Genomic DNA, 20,784 nt, shown 5'->3' on the forward strand with positions numbered 1-20,784 from the left:
GAATCCTACCAAGTAAAATTTCTTACTCCACTGGCAGAATTTTTTTTACTTAATTTGAGTCAAATTTTCAGACTAACAAGACAAATAATCTTACACATTCTGAAAACAAGATGATTATTCTTACACAATCAGTTCTTGTTTAGTAAATAAGTCTCAAAACAAGATCAAAAAGACYTTTTTAGCTGATATGAAGTTTTAAAACTTGGTAAGATGGACAGTTTTTGCAGWGTAGAGTTACGACAGGTACTTAATACAGAGCAGAAATGAGCCATAAGTAAGTTAAAAAAAATACTAGATTATAATCTGAATCTTCTCAAATGAAGTGACATATTCTACCAGTGCATTAAGATAACAACACTTGATCAGACTTCTTGAAATAAAGAAAACTTTTCAGGAAAGATTAATAATCCAACATATTCTGATTTTGCTTAGTAAATCAGTCTCAAAACAAGATCCAAAATACTTTTTGACTGATATAAGATTATAATATTTTTACAGTGTAATCACATTTGTCATAAAACTGAACAAAACTAAATGAATAATGTGCAATAAATATGAGCAACTTTCAAAAAGCACGAAGAGTGGATTGGAAATGTGAATAATTAGTCATTTAACAGCAAAACGTTAACTTTTTGTATCAGTGTGTCATCTATGATTAAAAACTACTAAATCTTCATTTACCACTAAAAGTTTACAGCATAACTTGTATAAATGGTTAAATAGTAGTTATGTTTGACAAGTACACTTCAGTCTGTCTACCATGTTGAAAGCAAAGAGGTGAAGTTCTCTTATTCTGAAAAAACAGAACGAAAGGAAAAAAAACTGGTGACCTGAGATGAGTCGTCAAGAAGGCGTTTGGGGTCATAAACAAATACCTCAAACAACGTTTTTAATGATGTACAAATTGTGTTAAAAGCATATTTTCTTAATAAAAACACTGAAAATTGCATATTTTGAGTTATGGTTTTAACAAACTTAAAACAGATAAAGGCAACAAAAATCTATGAGCCGTCTAAACCAAGACATAAAAATGTTATTACTGCATCCATCATATTTCTTCTTCCCCTTATTGTTTTGTTTCCTTCATTGTTTTAGAGAAAAAATGTTAATAATATGAAGGGGCCAATACATTTTTTAGAAGAATACTCATAACCCCATATGAAAGGAGGTGAAAAAAGAAGTTATTTAGATTTTTCTGTTGAAWAAAACAAAAATAAAAAGTGATTTTTAGTCACCTCTGTATCTAGAGGAAATAAAGCCCYTCATAGCTGTGCACAGAGGGGCTGCTGAGTTATTTTCATCAGTTATTTCCAGAATAGGCAGTGGGTTTCATTTCTTTTCCACCTCCACAAAAGCTTTTCAGGAATACTCTCTTACCATGCTGCTTTAATAAATTAAATTTTTCTGAGGCTGATTTTTCTCTTAAAAACAAATCTTCTCTGTGATTTTTCACCTGGTTCTCATCTGTGCTGTAATTCCAGCAGCACCACATTTTGATTAGTTTCCTCCTCAGGTGCATATTTATGAAGCCCCAGGAAGAATCCAGTTGTCTGATTATGGACAGGTTCATTTTTCTGAAATCATTTGTAGGTCTGCATTCCAGACACCTCATAAATTAATTAATTAATTAATTAATTAATTGAATAAATAAAATAAATAAATAAAGATATTTTTGGTTTTCTTTAAACAGCTCTGTGGGTCCTGCTGCAGAGTCGGTNAATAAATAAAATAAATAAATAAAGATATTTTTGGTTTTCTTTAAACAGCTCTGTGGGTCCTGCTGCAGAGTCGGTTATATCTGGTGCTCTGTGTAAAAATAAATGTTTATCCAGGAAAATAATGATAGACCAGCAGGAAGAATATTTATTAACTTTATTTGTTTTCAGCCAACATTTTTAAAAAACAAAAATGTTTTTTGCTAAACAACGAAACTTACATAATTTATAAGCCTGTGAGTAGCAGAGCTGCTTGTGTTCTGGTTGGACCAGATTGTCCGGACAGTGGACCTCTGCTTGGACCCTGATGAAGCAAATGAGTAAATGTTTAAAATCAGGCACCATTATGGCCACCAATTTGCTGYGCAGAAGACCCCCTGGTTCTGATCCTGTTTGGTCTGCAGCGACGCTCACCGATGATTATCAGCTCATATTTCAGAGCATCTTCCTCAAAATAAATCATGTCAGCCCAGCTTAAGATTCACCGTCTTGTTTTTTTTTTTTTTTTAGATCGTCTAATAAAGTAGGTGATCAGCTTATCTATGCTAGTCCCTAGCCTCGCTGACGCTAACACCAGCTAATCCATGCTAGCCACTACCTTCTCCAAAGCTAATGCCAGCTTATCCATGCTAATTGCTAGCCTCTGATGCTAACACTAGCTTATCCATGGTAGTCGTTAGCCTCCCTGATGCTAACACCAGCTTATCCATGCTAGTCATTAGCCTCTCTAATGCTAACACCAACCTAACCATGCTAGTAGCTTGCCTCTCTAATGCTAACACCAGCTTATCTAATGCTAACACCAGCTTATCCATGTTAGTCACTAGCCTATCAAATGCTAACACCAGCTTATCCATGCTAGTCACTAGCCTCTCAAATGCTAACACCAGCTTATCTATGCTACTCACTAGCCTCTCTAATGCTAACACCAGCTTATCCATGCTAGTCACTAGCTTCTCAAATGCTAACACCAGCTTATCTATGCTACTCACTAGCCTCTCTGATAAAACCAGCTTATCCATGCTAGTTACTAGCCTCTCTGATGCTAACACCAGCATATCCATGCTAGTCACTAGTCTCTCCAATGCTAATGCAAGCTTATCCATGCTAGTCACTAGTCTCTCCAATGCTAATGCAAGCTTATCCATGCTAGTTGTTAGCCTTCCCAATGCTAATGTCAGCTTGTCCATGCTAGTCACTAGCCTCTCTGATGCTAATACAAATGAATAGTCTTCTCATTTTCCTGCAGTGGCCTCTCAGTTAGCAGGGCCAGCTGCTCAGTTAGTGGGGCCGGCCTGTCATTAATCAGATCAATAGCTAATTTAGGAGTAGATATAGTCTCCTGCTACAAGGATGTAGCAACCGCTGGCTGTGCAGTAGTCTTAATTTTGGCCCATACCGTGCCATATTTTGGATCTATTTATCAGACAGGAAAGTACTTTTAGTATTTTTTCACCTAACCTCCTATGAATGTTGTTTTTAAGTTTTAACCTGCAGATTTCGTAGCATTTTGTCAGACACACTCTGCAGAACACAAACTCTCCTCACTGAGGCTCAGTTGCATCATTTTACTTCTTTAAAAAAGCAGATAAGACATCAGTCAAAGGTGACACCTCCAGCTTCTTTTCACTGATTCGATTTGATGAGTTTGAAAAAGTCTGAAGCTGTTCTGATGATTCTCACCTTTCTTGTGTCTCCGTTCACAGAGCCGTCGTTCCTGCAGTCGAAGGAGAGTTCAAGGTTTCTTGGAACGAGCAGCAGGACTCTGTTTCTCCACATCAGATCCTCACATCGAGTTAATGGTAACGAGCTAATGGCCTTAATGGGTCAGAACCCCTGGCTGGCTGCCAGCTAATCCAGGTGGTTTCTCTAAACTCTCGTCCCAAACGGGTTTTCTGTCTGTTTAAAAAAGAAAACTGAGAGAAAACCTGACTGGAGGAGAAATCTAAAGCAAACTAAGGAGGTGGCGTGATGAGCAGCTGTTTCAGTTACACAGATTACTGGATTATTTATTTTTCTCAGTTTGAGCCAATATTTATTTCTGTTCATCCTAATAAAACCTAAAATAATATGTTGGTTGGCTTTTGTTGAATGCCCATCAGCTCAGATTTACCTGAGATCGTCTAAATTTCATTTTCTTACTATGCTGAGTAAATCACATTCATAAACCTGACACTTCCTGACAGTAAATATAATTTRGTCCATTATTTACGTGGCAGAATTGAGAAATGAATCATCCTGCAGGGCCTGCTTGGTATGCAGCACTTCTGTGAATTTATACATTTCAAATAGGACTGAAGAGGAATGGATGTGACACGTTACAGAGCACACAGATCAGAGAACGACTGATTAATTACTGATTGAAATTAATGCAGATTGCTCTGGTCAGTGAACACAGGAAACACTGTTCACATATTTGTCTGCAGAAATTTACTTCAGGTCTGCAGGCGTGAGATAAATCAGACATATTAAATGCTTGTAGCTGGGATTTCTGTTTATCCAATCAGGCGTCTCTATGTTTACTGAGCTCAGCCACTGAAATAAGTTAGAAGTTGGAGAAAATTATATTATATAATCCAATAATTGTTCCACGTTTGATTTATTGTTTTTTGATTTATTGAAGTCTGCGGGAAGGCATGTAAAACATTTACAAATTCTKTTTTCATTTTGCAAAAGAGAGCCACAAGAATTATCACCAGAAAACATTACAGTCACCATCGAGTACATTATTTCATCAGCTGAAATTGTTGAAGTTTCATGAGTTGGTTGATTATAAGATGTTGTTGATTATAAATAAGGCTCATAAAAATGCTTTACCCTTAAACATTCAGTCTGATTTCATTAAGAGGGAAATTATTTATAATCTTAAAAGGATTTAAAATAATACGCTTTTATGCAAGCTGCTGTTTGAGTAGTTGAACTTTATTTTACATATATATATATAATTTATTTAGCTGGGTGTGAAATAGTTATGTATATAATATGGGTGTATGTGTATATATACATTTTTTTGTTAAATGGGGGCAGACTTAAGATTTTTTTCTTCTTTCTGCCCCCTTTCATTTAATGATTTGGGTTGTGTTGAAATTTTTGTTTTTTGATTAAATGTTTTGTTTTTAATTAAATGAAAAGAAAACCTGCAGCTGAGATGGAGTTGCTTTATTTTTAATTTATAGAATATTGTTATTGTGAATGACTGCTTTTATAGTGGAGCTGCTTTCATAAGGCTGCATTCCATTTTAGTTTTAGTCTACCTTAGTCCTATCAAACTGTTCAGAATTATCTGCAGCAGGTAAGATATTAATTGTTCACAACCTTTCCACAGAGCCTAAACTACAACAGGAGAAGAATCACATTAGTTCTCACAGAAAACCTTCAGCAATAAATAAAAAAGAACAAAATCAGTCACTGATTGAACWATAATTAGATGTTGCACATCTTAGTGATGAGCTGTATAAGTCCTAGAAAAAAACTCATAACCTTTAATGTAGGATGAGTCATTACTGATCATATTTTCCCTGAGAGCTCCAAATCAAGCTGTGGTATCTTTTAACGCTTTAATTTCCCCAGCAGCGAGCAGTGCAGCAGCTCCCGCTGGATATTTTGGACTTTGGTTGGCAAATTGCCASTCAGATTTTCTCTGTGTGTGTAGAATCATTCATCATCTGTGCTGCCATCAGCCAGCCCCTACCATCAATTTAGCAGACCTGTGTCAGCGAACGGCACAGAAAACAGAAATGTCATCGTCGCAGCGTCGTCACGTCCCGCTTTGTATCTGAAGCAATCTGAAAAGAGCAGAAAAAGGCTGCAGGTGTAACCTGACAAACTTTACCAGAACAATAAAAACCTGCAGAGGGTTTAAATCAACAAGCTTTCATTTGTCACCAAACTTAAGTTTGTGATAATTCTGATTATTTTTCWGGAAAACAAAAACATGTTTGACTTTTGTTTCTGTGCATTAAATGGAGTCAAATACAAAATGGTTTATTATTAATAAAAGTAGTCGGAGCGCAACAGTCTCCAGATGCAGATTTGTGCTGATTTTTGCTTAAACAAAAATGCTAAATTGCTTTTGTTTTTTCACAGCTCACAGATTTTTGTTGTTTACTAAAAAATCATTTACACTTTGTCCTAAARGTTGTAATGTTTTGTCTTTGCAGTTTTGAACTATGAACAATATCAGCTGATCATCACTGACATCCTTCAGTCCGGTGAGTCTTTGTCTTTTGTTTTTTGTTATGACTTTTATAAGTTTATAGATGTAGACCAGTTCTATACAGACTGCATGAGACTTAGCATTTTGGATAAAGTTAAAAGCATGCATGTTTCCTATGGAGGTAAATTTTTTTTATTCAGTCAAACAAAAAAAGCAGTTTCAATCAAAAAACCTTTTTTTTATAAATTCTTATTTTTACCAAAAATAATTTCATCCAATCAAAAAATATTAACTTCAACCAAACAGAAAAGCAATTTCAATCAAAAACAAAATAAATAAATAAAAATTCAAGGTTTTTTGCAAAACAGAAACATTTTTTTTTTGCTCGGGTCAAAAACCTTTGGTTGAATCTCAAACATTTGGTTGAACTCAAAAGTTTTGAGGTCCGAGAACATAAACATCTGGGGCGGGGCTTAAGGAGGAACTATGTAAGACGTGTCCCTATTGGTTAGTGCAGACTGAAGCAATTTCTCCCGCTTCAGAAAAATTAATTAAACTTTTTTTAACTGCCTTATTTTTGTTTGATTAAATAATTAAAAATCAAAATTACCTCCATATGTTTCATGCATTTACATAAAACCAACCAAGAAACAGTGAAACCAACTTTCTTCCAATTAACTGATAAAACAATGTAATTGTTTCATACAGCTGAGGTGTTTTTATTGTTTGTGTGCTTCTGGGTATCCCAGCTGAAGTGGTTTTGTTTCTACTATGCTGCTTTTTATGTGCGTTGACTCTTGTTTTTATGATTTCATGCTGCTGATTTCTGCTGCTGGATTTATGTTTCTTGGCTCAGTTGCATCTAAAAATAATGTGCGTGTGTGTTTACTTTGGTTTTTGCATTCCTCTGAGCTCAGATGCATTTTGTGTAACTTGGAGCCTGTTTAGTGCAAATGCCCAAGTTAAGTGTTTTTTATTTTTATTTTTTCTGTAATTCTGCTTCTGCTGGTATCTGTTGTCYCTGTATTTATTTTGCTGTTCTGTATTATCAGTGAATTTTCTTGTTGTGGCTCTGCACTGGACTGAAACACTTTCATTTGTTGTATCTAACTCAACCAAAGAATATGATACATTTAAATCACCGTACCATTGTTCATACAGGTGAATCTGGCAGATTAATTTGCTTGAAGTATAAATTTCAGTATTTACTGTTCACCAACAGGTTTTGTGATCCTTGCATCATTTTTATGGTTCAGTTTTCTTTGATGGAACAGAATCCCTGTAAATCAGATCATACACATGAAGAAGACTGAAACTAAATCAAAAGGCTCCTCAGATGGCCTTGTTCTTTATTAAAGGGTATATTAACAATGCAGATACACAGAATACTTCATACTTTTTAATTTTTTTTACTAGCTTAGCTTTAGAAGTGCAGTAGCATTACAATAATGACCAGAAAGTCTCGGTGCACCCAAGGTTGTGGACTTAAAAAGTTTACGGAAGACATCTCAGTGCTTAAATCACAAAATAAAGGTTTTAAATTTTATTAGTCAGTTGACATGATGGGTAATTAAATGATTCTCTGGGGAAAAAAGAGAAATGTCTTTTAATTTGTAATCGTGTGGAGAGGCTACAGTATATTGTCTCCCAAAAGAATTTCACATGGTGACACATCATAAAAATATTCTTTAACAATGAACTGGTTAAATCTTCACGTAGTAAATACTTTGTAACATTTCAAATTCTTTAAGTAGATTTATACATTTGGCCGAAAATGTCTCAGCAATGATTTGCTTTTTAGTTTCATCTCCTTTTACATTTTGCTGCTCAAGATATTATTGCACTGATAGTGGAGAGAAAACACTCTCAAATACACTGTTGGTGTAAAATTAAATTTTTGCTTTGACCAGAGGCTGAGGGAARGACCTCCTGAAAGTCCTCTCCCCAGGAGGGACCCGGTCAGGCCAAATGGAGGACCGGTAAGGATTCAGACCTCAGACTCCAGGCTAGATACCCTACCCCAGGGCTTTGGCACATAGGGACTGTTGACTCCTCGCGCCACCAACACCTGCCTCCGCTCTCTGCCCCCGGAGCCTGGGTCCGCCCTCTTTCCCGTGCTATCATAGGCCCCAAACATATTGTTGTGGTACACCATATGTCTGTCGCTCACACGAGCCATCATCGCTGCTTTTTCTGGACAGTGGCTGGTGCAGGGAATCAAGTGACACGTGTTCTTTGGACTGTTGTAGAACTGTGACGGTCCCTGTGCCAGTGGGCTCACYTACACCGGTAAGTCCGTGTAGGAGTTCAGGTAGGTGGAGTAATGTCTGTGCACCACCGTGGAGGAGGAGGAGCGGCGCAGGGCAGCAGCGTTCTGCAGGATGGCTTCCCTGTAAGAGGGCAGTCGGGTGTTGTCGGAGTACTTCAGCTTCTGCTTGTAGGGGTAGGAACACATGTGAGCAGGGTCCAGGTAGGCTGGCTCAGCAGCCATGGGGTAGCAGGACAGATTGTGTCCTAAACTGCCATAAAGCTTATGAGGCTTTGGATTAGGACACACCACCCGCGGAAACAAATCAGGCATATCCGCTCGGGTGGAGGGAGACGTGGATGTAGAAGGCTTTGTTTCATCCACCTGATGGATTCTGTCGTTGCCCCACGTYGCTTTGAGGAACGAGGCACGCCGATTTAGTTTGTCCTTTCCCAAGAGGGGTATGTCGTCCATGTCYGGCTCCAGGTAAGACTTCATGCAGGAGTTGCAGCCGGCGCTGGCGCCGGGGTAGTGTCCGCCGGTGCAAGCCATGGCAGCAGCATCAGAGGTGTGATTGTTTAAAAGATGATTAGCTCTCAACTCAGCGAAGCAGGACCGCGGTTCATCGTAGTCACCCCTAAGTCTAGGTTCTGCGGCGTCCAACATGTAGGTGAAAGACTTTCTCTTCCTGCTTATACAGTCAGGGGGGTAACTGAACTTCCTCCTCAGGGGTCCTTTGTGCTCCATGTAAATGTCGGGGACCTGGAACTCTCTGTAAGGAGCAAAGGGAGATGCTGGGTGCCGGGCCTGGTTCTCCACATACAGCCTGCTGCTGTGGTGGGGATTCGACGGTCCAGGAGGAGCAGGATCCCTGATGGCGATGTGTGGAGAGCTGAGGCTGGAGATGGGCAGAGTCCTTTCTAACAGGTGCTGACTGCTGCGGGTGGGCAGCGTGTAGCGGAGAGGCGAAGGCCGGGTTCCCACCCTGGGCTTCTCCAAAAGGGGTTGGGTGGAAGTGTCCCCGTAATGCACTGGGAAGGTTGGCGTAACGGCCCCGTGAGGGTATGGTGAGTGGTTGTCTGTAATGCTGGAGATATAAGGCAGGCGGCCATGGGTCATGTCTGTGGTGGTAACTCTAGGAGGCAGTCCAGCTCGCGCGCTGTCCGCTCCCCGTCGGCTCCAGTTCTCTATTGTTTTGGTGGCGCTGTCGAGAGAGTTCTCCACTCTGGCGGAGGACACCATGTCCTTGGCTGTCCTCAGCATCTTAAGCATGTTGGCTTGTGTGTAGTTGGAGGTGACGTCTGGACTCTGCATGCTCCCGTTGCGGTCAGTTTGCTCGACTCCATTGAAGCAGCTGTAGATACCCTGAAAGAGGATAAAAAGACACAATAAGAGCCTTCGTGTTTTTTTTTTTTTTTTGCAGACATTGTGTCGAGTTTGTTAAATTCCTATTTTTTATTAACATACTAAGCAATTAAGGTAGTTTTATAGCATTCGGGTGTTTTTAAAACTTATTTTAATATACTTTATGGTTCCATTCCTGTGATTGAAGTATTATTTTCTCTCAAAGACCTCAGGGATGGAAARGAGAGTTGCTGATTATGCACTTAGTATATTAGTTTCTATATTTATGCCCCACCATCTTGATTTCACTTTCAAATTGTGTACTGCTTTGGAATGTGTAATCTCGCCTTTGACCACTCTTGATGCAGCGATGAGGATTTTTTAATGGGGCAATTTAAATTCAGTTTCTCAAACATAACGATCAGTTCTTTATTTTGAAGAGTATCTAAGAAATCCTTGTGCGGTTGCTGCCGATTGTAATTATAACCCAGTCTGACTTGGTGTTTTATGGTTTTGGTTATTTTTTTTATTCTTCAAAGATGCCTCCAGAGGAAACTATTAATGCCTGTTAATTACTGTGTGAGGACAAAGAAGTAAATCCATTTTATGTTACGCACTCTGCTGATGGCCAGGAGGAAGTCCAGTCGGTTTGATTTGCGAACCGAGTGTCGGAGTTTCCAGTAGAGCAGATGCTCCCAGGCGAACACCAGCAGGCTCAGGCCCATTGCGACCAGCAGCATGTAGAAAACTCCCGCCATGTTGTCGATGTCCAGCTTGCTGCTCATCACCTCTTTCTTCTCGTTTCGGCAGATACCTGTGAGCCAGACGGTCTGCAGCTTCTGTGTGTCGCCTGTGTGACAAACACAGAAAACACTTAATAATCTCTCAGTCAGCAGTTAAAATACGTTTTCCTCCGGTTTTCTTTCAATAATTGAGTACGTTAGATTAATTACACTGCAGATATTTTTCTAAAATGAGAAACTCAGAATAGTAATTATCATAACTTTTTGTTTGTTTGTGAAATCTAGATGTTAGTTTTCYAACAAAATGTTTTGTTCTTTACATGAAATCAATATCCTGCTGATGTAAATGATAGAACATTTCTGTATTTGYCTCCTCACAGTGTTTTATATGTTTAATTAGCACTCGTGTTGCTGTTTAGCATATTTTCAAACAAATGTTATCACACTCTGGCCTGAAGATGGTAAATAAGTTACATATAGATACTTTCTAATTGGTTTTATTGACACGTTTGAGGCCAGCCTCTGATTCAGATGAACTCCAGCCTGCAGGTTTTCATGTTAAATCATTGATTTCTTTTCTTTATGAGCACAATATATTTTCTGTATTATTACAGTACTTTTTTTATTTCCCTTTGTTGCTATTCAGCATTTAGAATTTATTGCAAATACCATCAGCCAGGAACTGCAGCAGCGCCAGGTCGATGGGTCGTTTCCAGCGTGAGTCCTTCTGCAGGGCAATGCCGTAACCGGTGGTAGCAAAGACTTTTCCACTGCCGATGGTCACCAGTTTGCACCCCTCGTCTTTGCCTGCCATGTAATTCAGCACTGCAGCGTCGTAGATAAAGGCATCCAGTTTCCTGTCAGGATTTAAAAAAAAGAGAACGTCACAAAGCTGTTTGCGTTTCTGCTCGGTGTGCCTGAGATATTGGCTGCTGGCAAAAACGTACCCAGTTTTAAGGCTGTTGAGGGCGTCCTCGACCCCCTTCTGGTTGTATTTGACCATGTGGGAGTGCATCTCAGGGTAATTACTTCTAATGTTGCGCTCTGTGCTTCCATTTGGGACCGTACCAAAGCGAAATGGTGGATACTGCTCATGTGGCTTTTGAAACTTTTGAGAGAGATGAATACATTTTATTACTGTTCAGTATTTTTAACAGTGCCCATATGAATAAAATATTTTTAGTTAATATTACTATTTGTATATATGTTTTCACAACTGTCCCATCAGCCCGATGTGTTGGGGTTTCATTAAAGAATACATTCTGTGGTTTAGGAATACTAACTTTATTTATAAAGCYCTTTCAAAGTGCTGAGCAATTACATGGAGATAAAACCAAAGTAAAAGGTTATAGGAACAGATAAAACACCAAAAGACAAAAATAATAAAACTATAAATGTAAAAGTGAAGCTGCKTAAGAAAGTGTGAACAAGTGGGTATTTAGCTTAGCTTTAAAAGCTTCTACAGAGCAGGCCAGACTGGTGATTTGAAGGAGATTGTTCCACTGGCACAAAAGGAAAAAGTACAACCTCAGACAGTTTTTACTCTGGCTTTATGGATATTAAAAGACCAGTGCCCTGAGATTAGAGAGCATGAGATTGAACGATCAGGTGCAGGAGATCAGAAAGGTAAGGAGGTGTTAAACCATTTGAGGCCTTGTCTGCTCAAACCTGACAGGGCCACCCGTGGAGAGATGACAGTGCAGGGTAATGTGTTCATATTTCTTTTGGTTAGAATACAAGCAGGTGCATTTTGAACTGTCTGTAGGCCTCTAAAACTTTTCTTTGGTAGCCCAGAGAGAAGAGCATTGCAGTAATGCATGGATGAGAATGTCTGCGTTTTCAAATGAAAGTYCAGGTCTAATTTTTGCYATGTGCCTGAGATGATAATAACCGGTCTTTGTTCCCTCTTTTAGATGAGACTTGAGAGAGCGTAGGGTCAAACAGCACGCCCACGTTCTTGACTTTTTTTCTACATTTTAATGCTGTAAACTGGAACTAAAAGCCCAGAGACACTGAAACAAAGCAAAAGCCAAACTTTTCTGTGATATACTTRATGATCTGATATTTTAGAGCCTGTTTGATAGCTGTCCTTCAGGCTTCTGTTAATTTATACATCTAACACCACAAAAATAGAAATTAACTTTCTGTCCAGAACATGGTGTCCAGAGGGATCTAAACTTCCATCATCTTTTCCTTGTCTCCCAAAAAAAGAAAAAAAACCTCATTTTATCATTTTGCTTTTAGCAGCACGATATGCATTTAATTATCATTGAAAGGAAGTCGGACGAGTGGGACTACAGTAGTTCAGTTTTTCATTAACCTTATGCAAATGTGTTCAGAGTACATAACTAAAGAGTCAATTTGCACTTAAGGAGAAGAGAAGAAACGACATTATCTCAGGACCCTTTAATCTGCAGTGRGCTACAACCTGACCTCTGAGTTCATGCTGGTTCCTCTAATATCGCTTGGACAGTAAAATAAATACAGACTATTTGTAGAACAAGACAAGGAGTCTCTCAAAAAAATCCTAAGATAGTATCTGACTGGACTGACTGTTGGAGACTAGTTGACAATTAAAGATTATCTGCATGGCTTTACATTCAGACAGAATGATGTCCAATAAGCTATGGAGCTGCTGTTAAAAGAACTGACAAACATGTATTCTCTGCATTGCAGAATTAATCTATAACGAAAAGAGAAAAATAAATGACTTCAGTAGAATTGTAAAAAGCACAGGACAGCTCTGTCTTTTCCTCAAACGTCTCTTTAATCCTCTCAGTTGACTGAAAGGAGTAATAAAATACAAATCACTCTTTGTGCTGATAGTTTGTTGTGGATTTTTCTTGTCAAGTCTTATATAAACACATCCCTGGGCTGAAAAATGAAATTAATCATCATGTGGGGAAAATATCCTTGTATGTCTATAATCTTTGTATAAGCGTGCTGTTCTAGATATGTTTACCCAACTCTTGTTTAGTTAGGCCAATGACTTCCCCACCATCAACAGCTGTAGTTCATGCATTTCAAATATACAACTTGTTTCTTCTCCTCAGCTGTGAAACAAACATTGAGCAAAAGACAAAGGTCTGTACCTTTTTGTCACTCAGTCCAGAGACGGTGTCGATGTACTGCTCCTGGATCATGAAGGCGGCCAGGTTGGCCGTGTAGGAAGCCAAGAAAATGACGGCAAAGAAAGCCCAGACCAGGACCATGATCTTACTCGTGGTGCCTTTTGGGTTCTCAATAGGAACAGAGTTGTTGAAAACGATGCCCCACAGCAGCCAGACGGATTTTCCAATGGTGAAGGTGGGACCCCCAGGATCTAAAGAAAAATGGGGTGCAGGGATCAGTGTCTGTACTGGTTTGCTTTTTTTAATCAAATGCTACAACATACTGTCAGTTTGCTGATTTTCAAAATGTCCAAGTTTTGAACCCTAAAAATTAACTTTGAAGTGAAAGCAGAACCCCGCCCCCAGGCAAATTTGAAAATGCCAATAAAGTGGGCGGTACCACGAGATACTGAGGGGCATGGCCAATCGTTGGGATGAGCGAGGAGGTGTGGTCAGGAGGGGATGTGACAGCTAGCTTAATCTGACAAGCTAGCATTTCAGAAAATAGGTTTTATGTGGTCCAGATGTATGTCAACAAAAATCACAAACTTGGTTTTAAATACTCTGCTATAAGAGTAGAATAATCCAGTACAGGTTTAATGTATTTAAATATTTTAGTTTTAAACTACAGCAGATTAAAGAAGCTCAAGGTAGTGACAAATTGGAATTGCCCTTTAGCCATTTCCTGAATCAGAAGCTACAGCTTTGTGTGGCAGTCGCCCCACTAGCAGGAATAAACATCAACAAACTGATTTGTTACTGAGGGAATATTGAAGATGATGCAGAAAATCTGTGATGTGTTAAAGTGATGTGAGTAGCATCATCACTACTGTAACAAACTTTTATCCCAGTGTTCCCTTTTCCAACCTTTATCTGGCATATCTCTGAGTGAGAAGATTGTATACCTGAACAAGTTGTGACACAAGTGTACTGTTTTAACCAATAGGAAAATTCAACTGCAGTAGCCACTGTTCAACCTATAGAGGGCAGCACTAAGACAGTTTTAGACACAATGTTGCAGAATTAAACAAATTTACACTAAAATGACTAAATTAGCACAGCAATGTAAAGATAATACACTTAAGGCACAATTAAGACAATTTATTTGCAAAAAAGTTGATTTTTGGATTTAGTCACTCTTTAACTTCCTCTTGAAATTGTGAAAATCTGTATTTTATTACATCTCAAGTTTTTAACATTTCTCAATTTTCAATTATGATAAAACCTAAACAAGTTTAAATTAAAAAAAAGTGAACAGTTATCTCAGGTAATATACGGTTACTAAACTTCTGTTATAATGTAACCATTTAAAGCATGCTTTGGATTTTGCTTAATTTCAAGACCAAAATTGTTGAACATTTTAAATGTTGTCTCAAAGAAAACTGTAAGAAAGTTCAGTCYACATGCAGTTATCTTCTCTAAATAGCCTTTAAAAAAAACTCATAAGATATTTTGTAGAGCATGTGGCACTGAAATGAAACTGCTCTGTCTCAATTTACCAAAAATTGATCCAATGTTACCACACAACACATTTTCTCTACAACCTTTGATACCTTTAAGGTGTAAGAGGTACAGAATCTGTCTTCTTTTCATGTTCACATCTGACAAGCTTAGATTTGTCTCCAGATACTTTGATTCCAAATATGACCACATAAATTATGTAAATCACAGTTTTTGCAGCAAAATAATTACATATAATTTTACTTTTGTGTACTCTCTGGTGCTTTTATTGTGAAAGGAAACATACTGATAAACATTCAGGAGGCYTACCTTTGGCACTGACCAGGCTGCGGTTATACCCAACTGGACTGCAGTATTCAAAGACAAAGACTGTAATGGCCACAACTGTCAGACACATGACGAACATCATCACCCAGACTGCTGGACTGTACGGTTCTGCAGACAAAAAATAAAACAAACAAAAAAAATCCTTAAAATATTTTTCCAGCAGAAGCACCAGGCTCCTAAAAGTAACTTCTCACCTAAGAAGGCAGATGGAGATACAGTCCCGTTACTTCGAGCCACCATCACACTGATTCCCGTCTCCACAAACGGCACTGAGAAGTCAATAATTTCCGACCGCTCTTCATTTATGGTCAGCGAGCCAATGGCCATGTCTGCCCGCTTGTAGAACACCTGTAGAGAAAGGACGGTCAATAGAGATGCTGTTTTTGGAGCGTAATGAAACTAGAAGCAGATGGAGGACATGAGTCCGGACATCKACTGCAGACCTTTCAGGTAAATGTTTTTTTTTTTATCAGTAAAGTCAACACACTCCGTCTCTTCCTGGTGCTGAAAACACTTACTGAATCCTTCAGCAGCCAGGCGGCAGCTGAAAGGACACCGCTGAAAAAGCCTCACTTAATGTTATCTCGCTTGTTCGTGCTTCAGCTCCGGTGCCGGCCCTCATCGGTGGCATTATGTTCTCAGTGGCTCCTCTGTCCATCCAATTATCTCGGCCTTATCTCAATCTCAGAAAACGCCTCGAGGGAATCTCATTACATCTGGCACAAATGTTCACTAAGACTCCACTGGATTAACTGATTTTAAAATGCTGTGTTGGATGGTTGAGGACTTATTTTAAAATATGTTTTTAGCAGCGTTCACATGAATGTCCACTGAGTCTCAGGGATGGACTGATCAGAACTGGGCTGTCAGATGTACAGTGAATGTCATCCTGACCTGACGAAACGTTTGTGTTCATGAAAAATCACAGTTTCACACAGTGGCGGCTGGTCAATGGGGGGCGCTAGGGCGCCGCCCCACCACTATTTTTGATACACAAAAAAAATAAAAACATTAAAATAACAAAATAAAATGTCAAATGTTTCAAAAAAATTTCGTATATATGTTTTCTGATAAGTAAAATATACAATTTAATGTTATTGATGTGCAAACTTCCATTTTACTCATGAGTTTTTTCGTGTTGAGTCACTTCCGGGTCACAAGCTGTTCGCCGCCCCAGATTCCCATAGACAAGTCTTTGTAAGATTTTGGACATGCGCAGTAAGTCCACAATGCAAAAGAATAGAGTGGCCTGGGGCTCAGCATGTGGCCACCCCGCAGCTGAACTCACACAACCGGTAGTGGGTTACAGTACGTAGCCAACGTTTTTCAAGCATCAGGATCTGATCCAGCATGGATTAAAACCAGTAAGAGAAAAGCTAAGACTTCTGTAATGCTTGTTAATCATAGTATATTATATATATATTATATATTAATGGTGAACACAACTTAAAATAATATATAATATAATATTTTTGTTTGTTTTTGACAGATATTAGAAGATTTTTTTTCTTTCTCTGCCTTTCATTTTATTATCTTTTTTATTCTGTTGTGCGTAAAGATTATTTTGTTTTTTTAAATTTAATAAATACATTTTTAAAACAAAAATATAATAGTTTACCTTAGAGATGCAACAATTTGTTGCCGTTAAAATAATATTAATTGTTCTCTATGTATTAAATATATATTATAAAGCTCACTTGTAGTCATCTCCATATTGAATTAAATGTGTGCATTTATTGTTTTAGGTTTCTGACACCATCTTGATCCATTGCAGRACTGAAGACCACGGAGGCTCACRGAATGCTGAACAGGACCAAGAAGTCTGATCTAGTTCAGGAGCTGCAGTGGTGCTGTGTTTCTGTACCAGCTCTTCATGAGGAACAATCTGCAGGACACCTTCAGAGACTGTGACTCTGCTGAAGATTCTCATCACATCTCCTCTGACCACAGCTGAATCTGAGATGAGCTTCAACACTGGAAAGAATCCAGACTTTCCTCAGGTACACATCACATCTCACTGCACTGACCATGCTCTAAAGAGAAGAATCTGGTTAAAACATCCCTGACTTTAACCCGAGTCATCAAGAAATTTTCTTCTCAGTTACAGAAGAGCAAAATGTATGTACTAAAAATAAAAACTACACAACAGTTTTATTATTTGGATTTGTTTAATAAATACACTGGCATGAAACAACTTAGTACGTTTGATTGCTTTTTGAAATATGTCTATTTTGGAGTTGTAGCCACCCACCCCCCCCCGAGAAAAATCCACCAGCTGCCACTGGTTTCACAGATGAATATGTAAAACATGATTTCACTGTGTAAACAATTTCTAATCCAAATGAAGTACTTCATTCTTATTAGAAAATGAAGCTAGACTAAACTGCTTTTTTTTTTTTTTAAAGCTGTTTTGGCTCATGTTTGAATCTTGGACTGGCCCAGTCCGGTTCAGTTTTCTCTGTAATTGATGCTGGCTCTTTTACTGCCAGAACACACTTCTCTTTATTCTGCTGATGGAGAGGCTGTGGTCCAGACACCTCGCCTCATGCAAGCTATTTGCTCTCCTATGGAGAGTGATGCCTCATTGAGCACAATGGCCTTGTTTTTTTTTTATTGGGGGGGTGCAACCAGTGTAATTTCCCCCAGCTCCCCCGAAGGAAGGCCAGCTCCAGGAATGTGACTGCAGATTATTCACAGTGACAAGTGGTCCTCCTCCTTGTACATCAAACCCTCCCACAAATAACATGGTGACCTTGGCACCTGTTTACTCGTTCATCAGAAGTCTCCTAATTTAATTTTAACTACTGATTGAGGTTTTTGCTTTTCATGTGTTCAGTCTTAATTACTGTCCAACAAAACACTCCATATAAAAGACATCATCATCTAATGCTGTTCATCCTCCCTCAGCAGAGCTTTCACCTTTCTTCACGACACTTAATATAGTCACGTCTTCAAAAATGTAAACTGGTCTTAAATGCAGACAAAACCAAAATAATGGTTTTATCTAACAGAAGACAGCAACCAGGGAGCCCACTACAAATTGAAACCCAAAAGGGTAAACAAATAGAAATGGTTTCCACTTATAAATACCTAGGCTCCTTGATAGACTGCGACTTGTCATTCAAAGCCCACATCCCTAAAATGGCCACTAAGCTCAAGTTGAAACTAAGTTTTTATTACATAAACAAATTCTGCTTCTCATGGAAAGCTAGGAGATCATAAGTAGCTGCAACATTCATGCCAATATTAGACTATGGTAATGTGRTGTACATGAGTGCTGCATCAAAATACCTGCAGTTCTTAGTCTCCGTCTACCATAGTGCTCTACGATTCATCACAGACTCCAGTTACCTTATTCATCACTGTATGTCAAATCTGGCTGGTTACTGCTCACAGATACACTTATTGGACATCTCTGTAAGATCCTCCTGAACTTAGTCCTGTCATACCTTATCACCTTAATACAAACAACACACAGTTATTATTCCCTGCACTCCAACAATCTAGTACTGTTGTCAGTTCCTCATGTCAGAACTGAACTAGGGAAAAGAGTGTTCAGCTTTGCTGCCCCCTCAACCTGGAAAAAATTAGACGGAACTGAAATTGGCAAAACTTCTCTCTTCGAGAACCTTCATTTCAATCCTTACAGATACTATCATCAAGAGGTTTGATAGCTGTCTATGTCCGTCTTGATCACTGTATGTCTACTGTACGTATCACTTCTATTTTTCAGTCTGTACTCAACCAAAATTTGGTAATTTAACTCTAATGCCATTTCATTAAGTTTTGAAACCACTGTCAATGCCTAGTTTACTACTTTGCCTCATCTAGATTGTTTGTACTACTCATTGTCTAAATCTGTTTAATGCTACTGTGTTTTTTTGTATGTTTCTTTTTCTAKGATGTAACTTTTGTGTCAACTACCCTGCGGTGTGTGCTGCTGACCTCTTGACCAGGTCACCCTTGGAAAAGAGATCTTGATCTCAATGGGCTCTATCTGGTTAAATAAAGGTTTGTGAGTGATTTGATTTGATTGATTGATTGAATCTGCTGATGGAAAACTTGCTACTTCTTACCTCTCCGATCATCCCGTTCCAAATTCCCCGGACCAACTTGCCGTGTTTGCCATTGGTGACCAGGTACAGGTCGTAGGAGAACTTTATGTTGCGGGAAAGTTTCTTCAGGATGTCGATGCAGAAGCCTTTACAGCACAGTTTGGTGTATGGCTCTGTGTGACCCACAATGCTGGAAGGTAAACGGAGAAAACAGCTGAATCTTACAGTCGCCAAAAACTTAAAAACATTTTTTTAATTACAAGAAGATTCCGCTTTCCCCAATTTGCAACTGCTCTGTGGAGAGGGTCAACCACAAGTCACTCATGGGCTTTCAGCTCCACACCTAAAATAGCAGAGGCTAGACTTTCTCGGGAGGCTGAACCTGCTCTCCATCTGCCCCACCTTTTTAGTGAACCACTACTGAAACATTCAGACCAGCTGCATCACTTCCTGTTATGGCAAGTGCAGTGAGATTAACAGGGAGAGCCATTGGGGTCTCAATCACCTCTTTGGAGTTATTTTTAAGGTTAGATGCATAAAAAACATTTGAATTGTGAAAGATCCCTCTCACCCCCCTAACAAAGATGCTGTTCATATCAAGAACAACCAGAATATGTTTCTTTCTGTTGGATCTATAACTCACAAAAATAAAGGCAGGGTTGGAGTATGCAGGATCCCAGCAGTGGYGCTCTGCTGAAGTGTGCCAAAAGTTTTAAAGAGGTCATACAGCTGTGTAATATCTACCATATACCAAGCTGTCTAAGTGACCCTCAGCAGGGTGACTGATCTGTTAACAGAACAGGCGGCTGAGGCCAAATGGACAGTTTTAGGCTCTGCATACCAAACAAGACTCTGCTGTAAGAGCTGYGATCAATTCCCCCTCAGTGTCAGCAGGATCATTAGCAACATGGGGATAAAAATGTCCTTCATTTTAACACGTATAAGATGAGGGCAATAACATACCAGGGAGTGACAGTAGACAGAACAAAGTTTAGATCATTTAACACACTTTCCTTTGGTTTGGAGAAAAAGCTGTTGGAGTAGTTTACTTTTGAACCTTGATACTTTTATTTTGCAAATTGAGTTATGCAATATGGGTTAAGTGTTGAATTTTAATAAATGGCATTCTTTTTAAACCTGAAAAAATGTTTAAAAAGTTGTATTTTCATGATGATTTAAGGGTAATTTCTAGGGGTGTCCCGATACCAGTTTTTTCAAGACTGAGTACAAGTACTTCAGTTTGGGTACTCGCCGATACCGATACCAAGTAGTGGGGTTAGGGTGGTTTATCTGCTCAACTTGTTGAATATTAAACAGAATGAAAATGAAATGCAATTATCATGCAAAAATTGATGGGTAAATATTATGTTTGACGATAAAAAGGTAGTGCAAACTCTGGTTCACACTGCAGGCAAATCCGACCCAAATCCGATTTTTTTGACCCATCTGACTCATATCTGATTTTTTTATGACAGTCTGAACGAGACAAATCCGATTTTTTTTGACCCATCTGACTCATATCTGATTTTTTTATGACAGTCTGAACGAGACAAATCCGATTTTTTTTGACCCATCTGACTCATATCTGATTTTTTTATGACAGTCTGAACGAGACAAATCCGATT

At 38.8% G+C, this 20,784-nt stretch overlaps 1 protein-coding gene and 1 long non-coding RNA gene across 3 annotated transcripts in view; one reads left to right on the forward strand and one right to left on the reverse strand.

Annotated features, from left to right (window-relative positions):
- The window catches only part of LOC106518888 (uncharacterized), a 133,542-nt gene that overhangs the window by 25,158 nt on the left and 87,600 nt on the right, over nt 1–20,784 (forward strand). For both annotated transcript variants that reach the window (XR_001310374.1, XR_001310373.1), the window contains exons 3-4: nt 3,422–3,517; nt 5,876–5,926. This is a non-coding gene — a long non-coding RNA (uncharacterized LOC106518888). The remainder of the gene's footprint in view (nt 1–3,421; nt 3,518–5,875; nt 5,927–20,784) is intronic.
- grin2ca (glutamate receptor, ionotropic, N-methyl D-aspartate 2Ca) overlaps nt 7,187–20,784 on the reverse strand; it is a 65,593-nt gene continuing 51,995 nt past the window's right edge. The window contains 8 exon segments of the mRNA XM_014010316.1: nt 7,187–9,484; nt 10,081–10,313; nt 10,876–11,063; nt 11,154–11,314; nt 13,299–13,528; nt 15,087–15,212; nt 15,299–15,452; nt 19,181–19,349. Coding sequence (XP_013865770.1) covers nt 7,859–9,484; nt 10,081–10,313; nt 10,876–11,063; nt 11,154–11,314; nt 13,299–13,528; nt 15,087–15,212; nt 15,299–15,452; nt 19,181–19,349 — 2,887 coding nt within the window. The 3' untranslated portion in view covers nt 7,187–7,858.

This window comes from Austrofundulus limnaeus, unplaced genomic scaffold (assembly GCF_001266775.1).
Source record: "Austrofundulus limnaeus strain Quisiro unplaced genomic scaffold, Austrofundulus_limnaeus-1.0 Scaffold67, whole genome shotgun sequence".
In the NCBI taxonomy this organism is placed as follows: domain Eukaryota; kingdom Metazoa; phylum Chordata; class Actinopteri; order Cyprinodontiformes; family Rivulidae; genus Austrofundulus; species Austrofundulus limnaeus.